Source organism: Ictalurus furcatus, chromosome 18 (assembly GCF_023375685.1).
Source record: "Ictalurus furcatus strain D&B chromosome 18, Billie_1.0, whole genome shotgun sequence".
Taxonomy (NCBI): domain Eukaryota; kingdom Metazoa; phylum Chordata; class Actinopteri; order Siluriformes; family Ictaluridae; genus Ictalurus; species Ictalurus furcatus.
In genome coordinates this window covers 23260037-23278912 of record NC_071272.1, presented here as the reverse complement: position 1 = coordinate 23278912, position 18876 = coordinate 23260037, and the positions used below count along the sequence as shown (strand labels likewise).

Here is an 18876-nt window from a genome sequence, read left to right as displayed (position 1 = left end):
TGTAAACGAAGGTTAAGGTTTCCTAAATTGATTGGAAATTGCGTTTTTGATGTCAGATTTAGTGTTGTTTATCTGAATTTAGTGACTGTGCATATTTGCCTTCCTGGACACCAGACGTGCGGTGCTTTAAGATGTCAGAGAGTCATTTTTGCAGGACAGTTATATGTTCAATATGCCCGTTAAGATGTACATGAAGTTTACATGAAGAAATCTTAACTAGAAATTCCGCTTAGTCCACTCAAATTATGTCATGCAGTGTGGAAGAATTTCATTGACTGCTTTTTGCTGTTTGGAAAATGTTATAAAAGTAACCTAAACGTTATAAAAATGTGTTTTTTCTGATGAAACTACTTGTCAATTCTGTTTTCCAGATAAGATCTCATAAATATCTGTAATTCCTCTAAAGATGATGATGGTCTTTTAATTGATTTTTAAGACATTTTCTACAACTTAGACTGTGTAATCATATTTAGGAACATGTTTAAGTCATACACTCTTTACCTGAAGTGTTTTTTTAGAAACATCTAATCATCCATGATCAAAATGACATCAAGCTGGTATTTTCAGAATTTTGTGAACAACACCTGCAACTTGTGTGAATCTTTTGGGGAAATCAGTTTAATTGAGCATGTTGGTCAAGCTGAAAATTTTTGGGGTTTTTTTTGTCCTATATATTACCACTATATGAGTTAGTACTGAACACTTTGACAGGCTGGTCTTAATGTGAGATGAAATAGAAGCCTGTTTTAAATCTGCACAATCTTTTCTTCTTGATGTTTCTCTACCTGTTTGTGTTGTTTAATGACCACCACTACATCAAGTAATGTGCGATACGATATATAAATATATATAAAAAGGTATTCAAAAGAACATTTTGGGTCGCATTAAGATAGTTTGCATTACTTTTCTGAAAAAATGCTATCGCTATTGATGAACTCTTAACAAACAAAGCCCAAAGTCACACCGTGGAACGATTTCCGGCAATTAAATTTCCTATCCTTAATATCCTTTATTTTGCTATTTAGTTAAAGGCAAAAATATATATAAAATGCATCACATGAAAAGAGTTTTATATGATTTTCAAAGATTGTAAAAAAAAAAATCAAAAAGTAAACATTGCAAACCTGCTGGTAATGAATAAGATTCGATGATTGAACCGTCATTCCCATTATCGCAGGTTTCTTTTCCAAATACTGATACATGATTCACAAATGTAAAAAATCAAAAAATAAAAACAAAAACAAACAAACAAGCAAACAACAACAACAACAACAAAAAAACCCAAACACATACAGTGAGAAATCACACAGTAAGAAAATCGCACATCGCTAAGGTTAAATGCATAAGGAACACTAAATCCAAAATGGATTTAATTTAATGGAAGGTAAGTGAAAGAAAGAAAATTCAGATCTCACTATATCAAAAACTACATGAGAGCTAGCTTAAAATCCTGAGGTGCCATGAACTTGTATTCCTCAGTACTTTGATAATATACTTCCTACAGCAGAATGTACTGTTTGTTCATTGAAATGTTAATACACATGGCAAACACAATGACGCTGAGCACATCTGTGTTTAAGAACAGCATCGTGCACTCATGAGGAGGTCGGTTTAAGCTCCCCTTAATACAAAAGAAAATGAAAAATGGCACCATCAAACGAGAGAAAAGCAAGTGTTAAATAGCCTATGTGATGAGGTGGCCTGAACCACTTAGCTTAATGACAACTTGATATTGCTATCACAGTTTGTCTATTACAGTACATAGCAGCAACGTTTCCCCATACAGCATGACTAAATATGCAGTTATGGAAGTGAAAGTGAAGGCTGAAGGACTGAGATTGGCTGAAGTGTAGCCACGGAGTTAAACACATCAGAGATCCTGGTGGTTTTCTGTTGGTTGGTAACACTTTTAGATAATTTAGGTGAGATTACAGTGAAAGTAGTGACATGGTGAACATGGTGAACCCTTGGGTGCTGTGATAAAGCCTGTCCTTTAAGTATTAACTGGTGTGTGTAAATTGGACTTGGGGTTTACATTGTGCCACACATGCATGAGTAAGTGCACACTGCATACATCCTTGAATCAAAGTTATGTGTTAAGAAAAAAAAAAAAAGGGATTTGAGCACTGAACGTCTGTCTCGTGTTACAAGGTGCACTTTGAGCGGGAATACTTTTACTTTTCTCCCACTAGAAAACGAAAAAGTACATTCGAGATTATGCAGTAGCACCACTTCATGAGGTCACTTCTCATTGCAGGGCTCTCATTTCCTCCTCCTCCCACAGTATTTGCCTTGGCACCCAGCACCTCCTGCAGTCACAAACACAGCCAAAGTGGGCACTTTCTTTAAACGTCTAGTGGTTTGGAAACACGTTATGCAATGGTAAGTGCATGATATGCAAAAAAAACAAACAAACAAACAATATTTTATTATACATTTGGAAATGCTGAGCCTTCAATCAGATGGTACAGTACATGCATTAGGGATGTATTCAAATACCCAGGTAACAATTTGAGATGGAAGTATTTGAATACTGTAATTGCTGTTCGGGTAATTGTCATGCTTTATGTCCAGTGAAACAAAGTATGAAAGGGAAAAGGATTGTCTGGCAGGATTTTGATACAGCGCTGTCATGCTGAGCATCTTAGAGGTGTCTAACATCAGGGCTACTCTCAGGATATTTACTTTTGTCATATTAAAGTTGGGTTTTTTTCTCTCTCTCTTAACATTTACCATGGATATCCATTCATTAAATCCCGTGGATATTTGAATATCACAGTTTAACAATAGAAGGCACATCCCAAACATGCATATATATATATATATATATATATATATATATATATATATATATATATATATAAAATAAATGTGCACTATACTATACCTCTGTAGCCTCTAGCACCTAGAGCACCCTGGAGAGCTGCATATTTGGCTGCTTTAGCTGTAATAATAATAATAATAATCATCATCATCATAAAACATTTACATTAAATCTTTCGATTTAATAAAATATGAAGTATGGAAATCTTTTACGGGACCCAACACAGTCAGAATGACTGATGCTCTATTCACTGGCAGTGCAAACACTTCTACATGTACTTTCCATACATCTGGCCCAAACTGGATACCTTGTCTGTGTGTCCATTGCATCATTAAATCATAGCAAAGATGCTATATGTATAAAATATTATTAAATGTTTTTTAAAAATGCTTTACTATTACTACACTATATATATATATATATATATATATATATATATATATATATATATATATATATATATATATATATATATATATACTATTATTTTACTATCTTGCACAAAATCTTGCATTCGTTATATGAATGCATCAGGTGAAACTGAGAAATAACCTACATTGTTGAGGTGTAAGTGGTGCACTTCCAGCTCCTCCTGGTCCAACTCCTCCATAGCCTAGTATAAAGGAAAATGAATGCATTTATGTAGGCCTGTGATTTCTTTTTCAGTTTGGTCATTGGCCAATTACCACCCACTAACTATCATATCTAACCCTATCTTAACTATCATATGCTGTGTCACAGAGCAGCGTATCACACTCAGAAGAATGCACTATCTGCCCTCTTCCGCATACATAAGCTCACACGATTGGCTAGTGTCGCTGTCGTGGGGAATTTTTCCCGTCTCCCACATAGGTTCAAGGATAAGCAAGGAAACCAAACTGCTTAGAATGAGCAAGAACTTTATTACCAAGGTAAACCCAAGCAATAAAGGAGGTCGGTCTCGAGAGCGAACAGTGAAGAGTTGTCCATGATGTTAAAAAACCCAAGGGTGTCTGATTATGATTATGATTAACAGGGGAGAGAGGGATTATGCTGTTCCTCCCACCCGTAGAGCAAAGCATGGAGTTTAGCACGGAAAGATGTTTATTTTTAAATGGTGGTAAAGGAATGAGTTTGTCTTTGCTTTCTCACAGCTGCTTTTTAGGAGTAAAACAGAGCTTCTTTACCTGGGAGTGGCTGCTGGTAGACGCCCGCACCACCACCACCGTATCCTGGCACTCCACTACCTGCAGGAGTAGATGGCTTATTCAACTTGTACCTCATTACAATTCATTATGTATTATTTTGGTGTATTTATACTTTACATGCATATTGAAATTGAAAATGTAATACATACTCACATAATTCCACGAAAAAAATACTTTTTCCTCCTTACATTATTATTTAGACCTTTAAAATACAAATCTCGACAGTCTCTTCTTCTCTCATCCACCCAATGAGTGTACTTTATATGTGTGCATTTGACCTCAGTAAAATGTTTCAGTATGCTTCAGTAAGCAAAGACTAAAGACGTATAAAATGCGGTGTCTTGTTTACCTCCCTAGAAGACATCTAAAAACATCATCGAAAATTTACTAACATTAACTAGCTACGGTATATTTAACTAATTTAGCCTGTTTTCTATGCTAATGGCAGGTTAGACTAGCATGGATTCCAGTAATTGGCTATGCAGCAAGTAACATTTTAGCTAATGGTAAATATAGGTTATTTACAGGGCATTTTCCTTCTAATGAATTCCTTAGCAAACTACCTAGTGTTACTCATGCATATGAGCAGCGAACACTACAGAGATTAAATGCTTTGACACAAACTGGTGTAATTGCTTTAAAATAAAAATAATCTTCCAACAATTTTAGTAATAAAGATACTTTTCACATGAAAACATGATGTTCATTTCATCAGTTACTTTTTAATACTACATTATTAAAGTTGAGTACATATAATGTCATTTTGGGGGGGGGGGGGGGGGGGGGGGTATTTATTTATTTATTTTTGCCTGAGTACATTTTTGGCTGGATACTTCCACTTTTAACTTGTCGTTAATTTCACTTTCATTTAAAAATAATATCTCTGTATTTTATTTATAATGTAGCTTGCATGAGAAGAAAATAAGAATGCTGTCTTACCTGGCTGGTAACCTTGACCCCCCAAGGCACCTGTGCCATACCCTGTAACAAAGGTGAGATGAAGCAAAATACATGAACAGAGAAAGGGTTGATCAGTGTGATTTCGGGGGGGGGGGGGGGGGGGGGGGGGGGGATTAAAATTGTATCTGAAATTTGACCATTAATACTGGATATTGATTATTTTGGGGCACCTGATTTACCAGGCTTCCCAACTCCAGCTCCCAGTCCAGCACCGCCTGGGTAGACGTAACCTAAAAACAAAAAATTGTAATGGCTTGTACATCAAAAATGGTGGTTTTACTGATGTTAGACCTGAACAGTTCTTGAAGCTATATAATATACCGCCTCCAGCTCCACCTGGCCCACCAGGTCCTCCTCCTATGCCTCCTAGCCCTCCACCTACACCACCGGGACCTCCTCCTAAAGTCCCACCTGTACCTCCAAGTCCTAGGCCTCCTGCTCCACCCAAACTGCCAAATCCTACAAACACAGGAACATGTTACTGAGCACATAATAATGATTATGATTTATCATTTAGCTAAGAAGTGACATTTTCAATTATCCATTGTATTTATTTTGTTCTTTTTGTAGGTCAAAATTTGAAGCATTGACACATAAGTATGCATATTTATGAAATCAAAAGTACTTGGATTCATGTTCACACTGAAAGCAGTAAAAAAAAAAAAAAAAAAAATACCCAGGAATTTTTTTTGTTTTTTGTGAGTCTTGAATTGAGTCTCAAAAAAACAACTGCTCTGCCATCTGTAAGTGGTTGGTTCATACGCAACAAATCATTTGGTGTAATGAGATCTAAACCTAAACGAAATATAATATAGTACCGCAGATTTTAATACCATTTTCATGTGTCCAAAATGGATTTTAAAGACCTGTTTGTAGTATTTAGCATTTAGAAGATGTGTAATAGTAAGTTAGTCATGTAAGTGTGTATTTTTTTTTCCATGTAACATGCTTGTACAGGTGTCACACATCAAGCATATAAGGAACACCAAGCTACCTTTAATTGTAAAGTTCCACTTTAATTCATCCATATTCAAATTCATACAGCAAATTGTTTCAGAGTAAATATATTATTGACCACAGACAAAGTTGAATCACCATCACAACTGTATGGCTATTCAAACAAGCAGCACCTGATTTCCCAGGTTTCCCAGCTCTTAGTCCTGCTCCGCCTGGGTAGCCCAAACCTGAAAATAAAAAAATATAGAGCTCTTCTACTGCAGATTTGATAATATGAATAGTAAATTAGCAAGATTAGAAGGTGGAAATTTAAAGATACAACTTGTTTAGGCTGGTAATTCATTAATTAGTTGCATAATTCAAGGTATATTAAAGGGATTTAATCCTTAGAATTGGGATTAGGAACTACTCATCTCCTGGGCCTTGTTGATACATAATAATATACACTCACTGACCACTTCATTTATGCAATTATCCAGTCAACCACTCATGTGACAGCAGCGCAATGCATAAATTCATGCAGATACATGAAGTTAATGTTCAGATCAAACATCAGAATGGGGAAAAAATATGACTTTGACCATGGCACGATTGTTGGTGCCAGATGGGCTGGTCTGAGTATCTCAGAAACTGCTGATCTCTTGAGATTTTCCTGCACAACAGTCTCTAGAGTTTACACAGAATGAGGCGGAAAACAAAAAACATCCGGTGAACAGCAGTTCTGCAGGAAAAAAAGCTTCCTTGAGCTGACAGGAAGGCTATGGTAACTCTGATAACCACTCTTTAAAACCGTGGTGAGCAGAAAAGCAGTTTAGAATGCACGACATGGTGAACCTTGAGGCGGATGGGCTACAACAGCAGGAGACCACATTGGGTTCCTTTCCTGTCAATCAAGAACAAGAATCTGAGACTAGAGTGGGCACAGGCTGGATAATTGAAGATAGGGGGGAAAATACCAGATGACATTTTTCCAGTCTTCACCTGCCCAGTTTCTTTAAATATATTAGTCAACTCTAGAGAGTGGTGTACATGAAAATCTCAGGCAGTTTCTGAAATATTCAAACTAGTCCGTCTGTCACGAACAACCATGAAATGGAGAAAGTCACAGAGATCACAATTGTCCCCCATATTAATGTTTGATGTGAACATTAACTGAGGCTCTTCGCCTGTATATGCATGACTTTATGCATTGCCTTGCAGCCACACCATGTTGATTGGATAATTACATGAATGAACAGGGGTACAGATGGCTGTTGAGTGTGGGCAGGCTATTACAGTAATATCTGCTGTTATATACCTCCTCCTTGACCACCCAGACCACCTCCAACTGCACCAGGTCCTCCACCAATGCTTCCTTGACCTCCACCAACTCCACCTAAACCAGTGCCAACACCTCCAGGAACTCCTCCAAGTCCCCCTGGGCCTCCCACTCCACCCAGTGCTCCAGTTCCCCAGTAGCCTGATGTAAAAAAAAAAAAAGGAAAAAGAAAAGAAAATTCCATTTAAATCTTTTCCTGCTTTACAATTGGGATATAAAGTACATATGCTAGTGACATACTTTTGGCTGGCTTTCCCGTTCCAGGGCCATATCCAGGACCTATAAAAGGGGGGGGGACAATTGTCACTGGCTGCATGAGAGATTGTTATACAATGTAGATTGTATTTTAATGTAGAACGCTGTTTTAAATGATCACTGTCTAAAACGACCTACTACCTAATAGACTCATTTAATAATAGGTTAACCAGGTTCAACTTTATACAGTAGCTACCTGCACAGAGCCAACTGCCTCCAAGATCACCAGTCTCCAACATTAACCTCTGCCCTACCTCAATGTCTGCCTAGTGCTCCAAATGCTGATGTCATGGTCTGAGTACAAATCATATGAAAACATTCCACATTTCTAAATAGTAAAACGAAGGCTAAATATCCTAAATCTTTATTATTGAATTGAGGAGATGAAAACAGCAAACCTTTGCTACCCACAGCAGCTCCACTTGGGAACCTTTGACCTGGAAAATATGAGATTATTTCACAGGAGGCATTTTTAGATGCCTAGATAGCTTCTTTTGAGATATAATGAAATCATATTATGAAAAAGTAATCATTTTTAGATTTTTGGACAAATCATGAACATACCATTTACTGGAAAAAGGCTGCTGGTACCTAAACCTCCAACCGTACCATAACCTAGAATCAGCAAAATTGCTTTTAAAACAGAATCATGTAACGTAACAAAACTGGCCAGACTGTAGACTGACAAGCTAGTTCAAGGATGTCGAACATGTTAAGGGTTCAAATTCAGCCTACCAAATGAAAATCATCTTGTGGATGGTAAGTGAATGGAAAAGTTCCACCAAACCCCCCCCCCCCCCCCCAAACAAACAAACAAACAAACAAACAAAAAAGCTAGGTATTCAGTTAAGGCAAAAACAGAGCATTAGATTTAGATGCTGTAACCATATTTCTTTCCAAAAGAACTAATTTAGGGGTTCATAGCAATGGGGATGAGTACTTGTGCTGTATTTTGTGTAGATTCATGACATTGGCCAATCCAAGGGAGGTGAACATTTTTGCATGCTAATTTATATATTGGTAATGAATTGAAGTCTGTTAATCTGTTCTGTAGGTGATATATGCTTAATCTGTTTATGGATTTAGATGAATGCCAATAAATTAACATATCTGAGAGCATTTGTTGATATGTTATTGCTCGCAGAACTGATTTCTTTGTTTCCGGCCCACATGACATTGAACAAAGAGTAATGTGGCCTGTTACATAAAATGAGTTCAACACCCCTGAGCTAGATAATTCACTTTATGCATATTTGGTATGTGTAGTTTTGCCAGAATTCTGAACTCCAGTTCCTGCTCCTGTACCTCCTGGCAGTAGACTGCTAGTTCCAGGCAAAAAGCCAGTTCCTGTTGTCACTCCAGGCCCTACTCCACCTGGACCTCCAATGCCACCAAGAAGTCCTCCACCTGTACTGGGGTATCCTGAAGCAGAACCATTTTATTTAGACAAGAGACACATTTCATGAAAAGGCATTATTTGACACATATATCGGATGATCATTATATTAACATACATTATATATTTTGTTAAAAGTCGCATAGAGTATTATGTATGAATACCTTTTGGGGGTTTAATTGTACCACCTATAGGGCTGGTACCAACTCCACCTGGACCTCCTCCAACTCCGCCTGGTCCCCCTCCAACTCCACCTGGACCTCCTCCAACTCCACCTGGTCCCCCTCCAACTCCGCCTGGACCTCCTCCAACTCCGCCTGGACCTCCTCCAATTAAGCCGGGCCCCCCTCCAACTCCACCTGGTCCACCTTCAACTCCACCCAGTCCAGTGCTAGTTCCACTCGGCTCTTCGCCAGTTCCACCTGGAGTATCACCACGTCCAGGTATGACACCACCTCCAGCAAATACATACACCATAATGTTACAATTCTGGTATCACTAGTACAAGAAGTTCTTGAGCAACCATGTTAAGGGGAATTGGTAATACCTGGAGGTTTCAGAGGTTTGGCTCCTGGTAGACCATCTCTTACTCCACCTGCACAAGATCACATCCAACCACACCTTATAAGATAGTCCTGAACACAGATAACTAGATTTTTAAAAATATTTTTTAACAAAATGATTAGCTATGTATAGCTGTGTACATCCTGGTCTCTGGGACATTATGTAATTTGTTGATGATGTTTTGTAAAACTCTGCACTGTGCAAACCTTTTGCCATCGTCAAATTTCTGACACTTAATGGTAAAAACACCATGACATGACAGATAACACTGTTAGTAACTTTCCACTATATTTATTGTTATTGTCTATCACAATAACAATGACCCAATCAGAAACATTTATGTTCTTAAATGAATAATAACTTATAGCTAAATTAAAACAATCACCTGTGGTTGGCTTGTGCGGTTTTCCACCAACACCAGTACTGACACCAATACCGATACCGATACCAGCACCTTGTGAAAAAATTGATCAACTTTTACATTTTTTTCCCTCAGACTTTTGTTTAGGTTGTCCGTGGTTAGTTTATGGGTAGTTTTGTTAAGGTGATCTTTGATCAAGTTAAATCAAGTTAAAATAATGTTTCAAAGCTGTTAGCTTAACAGCAGCTAACACATTTAGTTAGTTTTTTTGTTTGTTTTATTTACATTTTATATCAGTAGTTTAGGTGCTAGTGGAATACATTTTACAATTTGTTATATAGAATAGCAACTGAAAGGAATTATTCGGGTATCGCTTCTGTTTTTTTATGCAGTGAACTGGTTAAAAAGGTCAAATATTTCTGTCTTGCCTAAATTTTATTATTGCCTGACATTGAAAGGGAACCTCGAGAAGACTCAAGGAGGCTAAAGTCAGGTTTGTCTTTGTATTAGCATGGCATATTAGTAGAACCGTGCAGCAATGCAGACCCACTCCATTCTCAGGCTTCTTTTTATCCCATGAGAATTAGTAAAGGGTTGTTACTCCATTAAGTTTCAATCGTTACTCATTACAGTACCTGCTCCTGCCTCATCTGTTGGGCTTGGGGATTTAACGGATCCAACACCAATACCAATACCGAGACCTGTTCCAGAACCACCAATACCAATACCAATGCCAATACCTCTGGCAACATTTACACTAGTGCTGCCACCAAAACCAAGACCAATCCCCAAACCAAATCCTGATAAAGAGACCAAAAGGTAATGTGATTTGAGTTAAATATTTACTTTTAAATGGAGTTTTTGACTGTGCTGAAAAAGCAGTACATACCACCTGATGGCTGACCTTGACCAACACCATCTGGAAACAAGTTGGTAAAAAAAAAAAAAGAAGAAAAGTTGTGATATCTTGTAATAACTGATTTGATTATCATATGAAAAATAAATGCAAAACAGAGTGTAGCATTTCATGCATTTCATTCACTGTATCTCCAGAGGGAGACACAGGAACATCTGTAGACCAAGAAACAATCATGTAAAGTTCTTCCAGTGTAAGCATGGGGATAAATGTAGCTTAATATAGCACATGGGTTTGCTGAAGCCATTCCTCTTCCCATATCTGATTCTATTAATACAGGATTACTATAGCTTATGACCAGATTCTTCTTTTTTTGTATGTAAACAATTACCAATTTAAACTATTCATGAATGAGGACAACGTTAAACATCAGCATTCAAAGTCATACCTGGTTTACCACCAGCTAGGATGGGTATTCCTGTCCCAGTAACTCCATCAAGTCCATCCCCATCAATAGAACCACCGGTAACTCCTTTAATTAAAAAATAATAATAATAAATTAAGCCACCACCTACACAACTTCATATGAAAAGCCAAATTTTAAATATGACTAGAAAACACAAGCTGCTTTTAAAACTCACAATATAACTATATCTAAACTTTGAAGATTTACCTTCACCTGGACCACCACCAATAGAACTGCCAGATCCCTCTATAACTCCACCTTGTTCCCCTGAGTAAATGAATTGAGGCATTTCAAGTCAAGTTTTATTGGGTATAACAAGAAAGGTGTTAGAAAACACAGTGGGAAAAAAAACAACTTACCCAACCTAGGGGCCTTAGTAGCACCTGTGTTCAAAATAAAAAAAAACAACACGTATTAAATTCATAAAGAATCAGTTATGCTGAAGTCGCAAAATAACTTAACATTTCACACACATGAGACCCGTGTCAGCAAGTTTGTTACTAACCTGGTACTTGTGTAGTGTCATTACCAGTCCTATCAGCTGATCCACCAGGACGTAGGGGGGAAACTGTAAAGAAAGAGTTACAGCATTATGCATATCAGCGTATTATTTGTGTCTTGCTTCTTGTACTTTCTTTCTGTCTTATTAACTTTATTACTTACTTACTTTCATTAAACATATTACCTCTGTCATCTCCTGTTTGGGTTCTCTGATTTGTGGATGCTGTTGGTATACTGTCTGGAACTCCCGTTCCTCCTATTGCTCCTCCTGTGAAGCCTGGAACTCCTAGGGTCAGATTTAGAACATATTCCTGGTTGGTTTCCTGGTCAGTCAATAAAATGGAGTATGTCGATCAACCCAACACACAAGAGGGAAGACCAACGCACCATATTTGTCTGTCTTGCTTCCACTGACTGGTACCCCTCCTGCCCCACCAATAGTGGCTGAAAATATAGCAATTTGTCAAAATACAAGCCTTTATTTCATTGAGTAGCAATTTTCCAGCAACCATCACCTGCACCAGTTGCAGTTCCAGTCCCTATTCCTGTGGTTGTGGTTCCAGATCCAACAACACCAGGCACTAACCCTGCTCCACCTAACACAGTCCCAGTTCCAGCACCAGGCTGACCTATTAAGGAGGCGAGTGATAGTTAATAGTTCAGAGTGAGCAGAGATCAGTTAATGCAATAAGATTGTATCCCGTTAATCATTCCATTAAACAACCTTAGAGGTTCTGTAAAAGGAGTTCCTACCATATTTTGGTGGCTTTCCACCTGGTCCGTATCCTGCATATTGTAACAGAGAAAAAAGGATACTTATATCAGATTAAACATTATAAAAGCAGGAACACTATCAACATTGGTTTGTTTACAGAAACTTGCCTCCATAGCTTCCAAGACCAGTTCCTAATCCACTGCCAGGAACTCCACCAAGAGCAGATCCAGAGCCAAGACCACCTCCAATGCCCCCAGGCACTGCTCAATGAGTCAAAAGAAAAACTCCATCTAGATTACACAGTTACCTTTATAACAGTGCTAACATGCTATATTTGCACTGCTATATTAACCTAAATTAACAAAACATTTTTGTTTAGTCCTTTTTAAAAAAAAAAAAAAAAAAATTGTAGTATGCAGATTGGGCAAAGTGTGAAAGCGGTCACTACATTATTAAGAAGACTTGGTTACTTAGAAACCTTACATTTACATTTACATGTACACTACCAGTCAAAAGTTTAGATGCATTCATTCTTTATTTTTATTCCCCCACACACACATTTTAGAATAATAATAAAGTCATTAAAACGCTGGAATAACACAAATAGAACTATGGGAATTATGTTGTGATAAAAAAAATCCAAAACAAATCAAAATAATCATTATAATTTCTATACCCTTCTCTGATTGTTTTCAACATAAACATGTTTTAGTGTGAACAAAATGTTGAAACTCAAAGCTGTTTTGCTCACCAGCCTGTCCAGTGCCAAGTCCTCCTCCTGTTCCAGTGCCAAGTACTCCTCCTGCTCCTAATTGCCCTGTTGCCCCAGGTATACCCAAGGAGTAATAAAACAGTGTAAGTTTTTTGGACCACTTTGGATCTTTTTTGACTGCCAACATTTGTGAACTTGTGAATGCGTGGTACTTTAGGGAGTATAGAATCTGAAATATACTCTTCATCAAACTATGCCTCAAAAATGATACTTTCATGCAAATCTCTATTCTGTTCTGGATATAATTGACCTATGCCTCAGACTAACAACATCGATGTATATGAATGCTAAATTTTCTTAAGTTGCTCAAATATAGACATGGTCAGTCTTGCCACCAATTAATCAGTTCAGAAAACATATGTATGTTCAGAAGCATACCATATTTAGCAGCTTTCGAACCTGGTCCATATCCTATAAGAAACAAAACATGTTACCTTCAATAAAAAATGTTTGGAGAAACAATTAAGGTAAGCACAGTACGTACATCTAAACCAATTCAACTGTTCTTTTGAAGCCTTTTCAAACTTGCAATTACCTCCAACACCTGTAGGCCTTCCTCCGACTCCTGTTCCTCCAGGTACACTGCCTACTCCAAGGCCATATCCTGCCCCAGGAATCAATCCAGTACCCTGGCCGTATCCACCTACAGGTCCTGCTCCAGTTCCATATCCTTGAGCAGGACCTGTGCCTATTCCAAATGGTCCACCTACACCAGATGGAGCAACGCGTCCAGCCTGACCTGCACATTGGATTTACAAAACATTCATAATGCAAACTGGTATTATGTGCTTATAATAATTTCACAAAAATAAAATAAGTTTGCCTACCATATTTAAGTGCCTTTGATCCACTTGGATATGCTACAATTAGGACACAAACAATATATGAAATTGTCAATCTAATAAAATGAGAATGTTTTATGTGTATAACATTTGATGCTTTACCTCCAGTACCTGGACCATATCCTGCAGGAACTCCACCAGGGCCATATCCCGCAGGAACTCCACCAGGGCCATATCCTGCAGGAACTCCACCAGGGCCATATCCCGCAGGAACTCCACCAGGGCCATATCCTGCAGGAACTCCACCAGGGCCATATCCCGCAGGAACTCCACCAGGGCCATATCCTGCAGGTACTCCACCGGGTCCATAGCCTCCAGCTGGTACACCTCCAGTTCCTACTCCACCTCCTGGTGCCACTCCAGCACCAAGACCACCAGCTGGTACTCCTGGTCCTAATCCACCACCAAGTACCCCTCCTAATCCTCCAGGCAATCCTGTTCCAGCAGTCCCACCTGTTCCACTTGGGAATCCTTTTTTTTGCAGCAAAAGATAAAATCTGCATGACATTTTCAGCATAAGGATTCAATTAGAGCATTCAAACTAGATTTGTATGTAATTGAATGTGCCTTACCATATTTGCGAGCTTTGGCTCCAGCATACCCTGAAGAAATTGTGATACAAAAATACAGCACATAGAACACAAAGATTGGTATTTCAAAGTAAAATTGTTTGTGGACATTTTAATGTTTTTCATGATCCTAAACTGAGGAACAATTACTTAATTTTGACTTCTTTTGGGTGCTATTATTATATGTTATGCATGCTATCCAGATGCATGTACATTTACATTTACTGAATGTATGCATATAGAAATATGCTTTAACAATATATTGTGCATATGCAGTAAAACAGCTATGCAACAATATATTTTTGTGATTGTTAGAATGAATGTCCAGCATTCTGAAATATTTCAACATAGGCTCATTTACCTCCAGGTCCAAGACCACCACCAGGTACTCCTCCAGGTCCAAAGCCACCACCTGGCACACTTCCAGGTCCAAAGCCACCACCTGCCACACCTCCAGGACCAAGCCCACCACCAGGTACAACTCCAGGTCCAATGCCACTACCTGGCACACTACCTGGTCCACCACCAATTGTCCCTCCTGGTCTAAGTCCACTTCCAGGCTGACTTCCAACTCCGCCAAGTCCACCTACTGTCCTTCCTGGTACAACTCCTGAACTAGGTCCTCCTAGGGTACCACCAGCACCTCCTATACCTAAAATAGTGTAAAGTAAATTTTGAGGCTACCAAGAAAAAAATTATATCGCCTTTACTAAATTAAATGTCTTATCATATTTACAAGCTTTTGCTTCAGATCCATATCCTGTGGAATTTTAATCAGAAAATAAAGTTGTTTGATGCCACTCCTAATCTATAGTCTCCAGAAAGTTATACCTCATCTACATCTACTCCAACCCCCTGTGAAGGAATATATATTCAATCTACTGACTTTTTCTGTTATGGCACTTACAAAACTTTGGCATATGTGCTAATATGTACAACATAACAGTTGAAATAATATAAAAAGCACAAATTAAAGTAGTAAATTGAATAGTTACTAAAATATGACAAATTAATACCCCCAGTTCCAGTAGCAGGTCCAAGCCCTCCACCAGGTACACCACCAGTTCCTCCAATTCCCCCGGCTCCTAGTCCAGTGCCAGCTAGACCACCAGTCCCAAGTCCCCCTGGTAATCCTCCAGCACCTAAAGCCCCACCAGGACCTCCAAGCTGAGCTACAGAACAAAATAATAGTAAAACAATACATGAATATTTTATTGGACAACCTTGTAAAGTTTCTTGTGGTGTGAAATTATGGGCTAAAATAAACATTTTATTATGTATCACTGGATAAATAATCATTATGTTTTAATCCTATAAATAATAAACTATACATACATGAATCCATGTGCATAATTAATATAACTCTTACCATATTTTCGTGCTTTGGCTCCAGCATATCCTGAAATTTATAAAACAAACATGTTTCATTACTCAGAAACAAAAATAACCCATTTTAGTTTGTATGATGCAGCAACATTTAACAAGTTACCTCCAGGACCAACTCCAAGACCAGAGCCAGGAAGTCCACCAGTTCCAAGTCCAGATCCAGGAAGTCCACCAGCTCTAAGACCAGAGCCAGGAAATCCACCAGCTCCAAGACCAGAGCCTGGAAGTCCACCAGCACCCAGTCCAGAGCCAGGAAGTCCACCAGCTCCCAGTCCAGAGCCAGGAAGCACACCGGTCCCAAGTCCTCCTGGTAATCCTCCAGCACCTAAAGCCCCACCAGGACCTCCAAGCTGAGCTACAGAAAAATTTATTGAAGAAGCAATACATGAACATTTTAATGAACAACCTAGTAAATTTCCTTGTAGCTCAAGTGAATTTAAGGACTTCAATAAATGTGCTAGGGATTATTGGTTAAATGATCACTATGCTTTAAAAGGTATGAATATGAATACTGACTACTGGACATTATCTTTAATCATTACAGAATGTACATGTTTTCATGTACATTATTAATGTAACTTTTACCATATTTTCGTGCTTTGTCTCCAGCATAACCTGAAATTTGTCAAAGAAAAACTTATTACTGCTCTGAAACAAAAATAATATATTTTAGTATATATAATGCAACAATATTCACATTTCATTTAGCAAGTTACCTCCAGGACCAGTTCCAAGTCCAGAGCCAGGAAGTCCACCAGCTCCAAGTCCAGAGCCAGGAAGTCCACCAGTTCCAAGTCCAGAGCCAGGGAGCCCTCCAGTTCCAAGCCCAGAGCCTGGAAGGCCACCAGCTCCAAGTCCAGAGCCAGGAAGTCCACCAGTTCCAAGTCCAGAGCCAGGGAGCCCACCAGTTCCAAGTCCAGAGCCAGGGAGCCCACCAGATCCAAGTCCAGAGCCTGGAAGGCCACCAGCTCCAAGTCCTCCTGGCAATCCTCCAGCACCTAAAGTCCCACCAGAACCTCCAAGCTGAGCTACAGAATAAAATAATAGTAAAAACAATGCATGAAACTTACATTGGACAACATTGTAGAGTTATTAGGCTCGTGTGAACTTAACGGCTTAAATAAAAGTGATAATGATTATTTGTTAAATAAGTATTACACTTTAAAAGGTATGAACATGACCATATTACAGACTTTTGGATATTACCTCTTATCACTAAAGAACATACATGTTTACACATGCATTATTAATGTGACTTTTACCATATTTCCGTGCTTTGGCTGCAGCATATCCTGAAAATTTGTAAAATAAAATATCTCATTACTCACATAGAAAAATAATCTATTTTAGTATATGTAATGCAACAATATTCACATTTCATTTAGCAAGTTACCTCCAGGACCAACTCCAAGACCAGAGCCAGGAAGTCCTCCAGTTCCAAGTCCAGATCCAGGAAGTCCACCAGCTCCAAGTCCAGATCCAGGAAGTCCACCAGCTCCAAGTCCAGAGCCGGGGAGCACACCAGTTCCAAGCCCAGAGCCTGGAAGTCCACCAGTTCCAAGTCCAGAGCCAGGGAGCACACCAGTCCCAAGTCCCCCTGGTAATCCTCCTGGCAATCCTCCAGCACCTAAAGCCCCACCAGGACCTCCAAGCTGAGCTACAGAACAAAATAATAGTAGAAAGAATACATGAATTTTTAATTGGACAACCTTGTAAAGTTTCTTGTGGTTCAAGTGAAATTACGGGCAAAAATAAAAATGTAATTAAGTATCACTGGTTAAATAAGCATTATGTTTTAATCCTATAAATAATAAATGATACATACATGAATCCATGTGCATAATTAATATAACTCTTACCATATTTTCTTGCTTTGGCTCCAGCGTATCCTGAAATTTATAAAAGAAAACATGTCTCATTACTCAGAAACAAAAATAACCCAGTTTAGTTTATATGATGCAACAACATTTAAGTTACCTCCAGGACCAACTCCAAGACCAGAGCCAGGAAGTCCACCAGTTCCAAGTCCAGATCCAGGAAGTCCACCGGCTCCAAGTCCAGATCCAGGAAGTCCACCAGCTCCCTGACCAAAGCCTGGAAGTCCACCAGTTCCAAGTCCAGATCCAGGAAGTCCACCGGCTCCAAGTCCAGATCCAGGAAGTCCACCAGCTCCCTGACCAAAGCCTGGAAGTCCACCAGTTCCAAGTCCAGATGCAGGAAGTCCACCAGCTCCAAGTCCGGACCCAGGAAGTCCACCAGCCCCCTGACCAAAGCCTGGACGTCCACCAGCTCCAAGCCCACCAGTTCCAAGTCCAGGTAGCCCACCCACACCAATGCCTGAGGCATAAAAATATAATAACCCTATTGTAAAATAACCCAATAGAGTTGGGTCCTATGAAATGAATAGTGAAAGAACATCTTTAAAAAAAAAAAAACACTCTTCATCTTTTAGTAAACAATATCCCATTAGGAATTGACATTAAATTAGTTTCACCCTCACCCTGTAGCTTTCTGCTTGGGTTTGGACTTTCTTGGAAAATTATCCACCATTTTATGCACCATATTACTACATATATTTTATTTTTTTCCCTTACCATACTTCTGTGCTTTGGCTCCTGCTCCTGGTGAGGGTAAAAACAAGACATTCAATAGCACAGACAATAATACTTCAAGACAATGTCTGATATCATGATATCAAACCACAAGCACTCTTAGCTTACCTCCCGGATAGGCACCAGCACCACTGGGATACAAGCCTCCAGGACCTGCACCAAAACCAGGTACACCACCTGCTCCAGGCACAGCTCCAGGTACACCACCTACTCCAGGAACAGCGCCAAACCCAGGTACACCACCTGCTCCAGGCACACCAGGTACACCACCTGCTCCAGGCACAAGACCAGGTACACCACCTGCTCCAGGCACACCACCTGCTCCAGGAACAGCA

At 39.0% G+C, this 18876-nt stretch overlaps 2 protein-coding genes across 2 annotated transcripts; both read right to left on the bottom strand.

Annotated features, from left to right (window-relative positions):
* Positions 1-518: 518 nt before the first annotated feature.
* LOC128622739 (uncharacterized) lies at positions 519-12505 on the bottom strand. Its single transcript, XM_053649448.1, has 25 exons — positions 12495-12505; positions 12399-12460; positions 12161-12274; positions 12033-12089; positions 11830-11931; positions 11650-11712; positions 11504-11527; positions 11352-11411; positions 11127-11210; positions 10712-10741; positions 9445-9492; positions 9062-9352; positions 8807-8923; positions 8066-8116; positions 7900-7938; positions 7487-7525; positions 7226-7387; positions 6102-6155; positions 5293-5430; positions 5142-5201; positions 4951-4992; positions 3991-4050; positions 3381-3437; positions 2888-2944; positions 519-2309 (listed from the first exon to the last, which is right to left on the bottom strand). The coding sequence occupies exons 1-25, from the start codon at positions 12503-12505 to the stop codon at positions 2263-2265; spliced, it is 1869 nt and encodes a 622-aa protein (XP_053505423.1). The 3' UTR covers positions 519-2262.
* Positions 12246-17011, bottom strand: LOC128622738 (uncharacterized). Its single transcript, XM_053649446.1, has 14 exons — positions 17000-17011; positions 16646-16952; positions 16515-16544; positions 16033-16284; positions 15913-15942; positions 15560-15715; positions 14905-15195; positions 14547-14576; positions 14077-14445; positions 13960-13992; positions 13668-13871; positions 13511-13543; positions 13112-13177; positions 12246-12620 (listed from the first exon to the last, which is right to left on the bottom strand). Exons 1-14 carry the CDS (start codon positions 17009-17011, stop codon positions 12514-12516), a joined length of 1920 nt encoding a protein of 639 aa, XP_053505421.1. The 3' UTR covers positions 12246-12513.
* Positions 17012-18876: the final 1865 nt, after the last annotated feature.

Coding starts and splice junctions, on each gene's coding strand:
- LOC128622739 (XM_053649448.1), bottom strand. Junction 10,742..11,126: donor CCTAGCTGGTGGTAAACCAG/GTATGACTTTGA, acceptor ACTTGTTTCCAG/ATGGTGTTGGTCAAGGTCAG. Junction 5,202..5,292: donor GCCAGGTGGAGCTGGAGGCG/GTATATTATATA, acceptor TTTTGTTTTTAG/GTTACGTCTACCCAGGCGGT.
- LOC128622738 (XM_053649446.1), bottom strand. Junction 16,545..16,645: donor ACTTGGAACTGGTCCTGGAG/GTAACTTGCTAA, acceptor GACAAATTTCAG/GTTATGCTGGAGACAAAGCA. Junction 16,285..16,514: donor AGACAAAGCACGAAAATATG/GTAAAAGTTACA, acceptor ATTTTTCTGTAG/CTCAGCTTGGAGGTCCTGGT.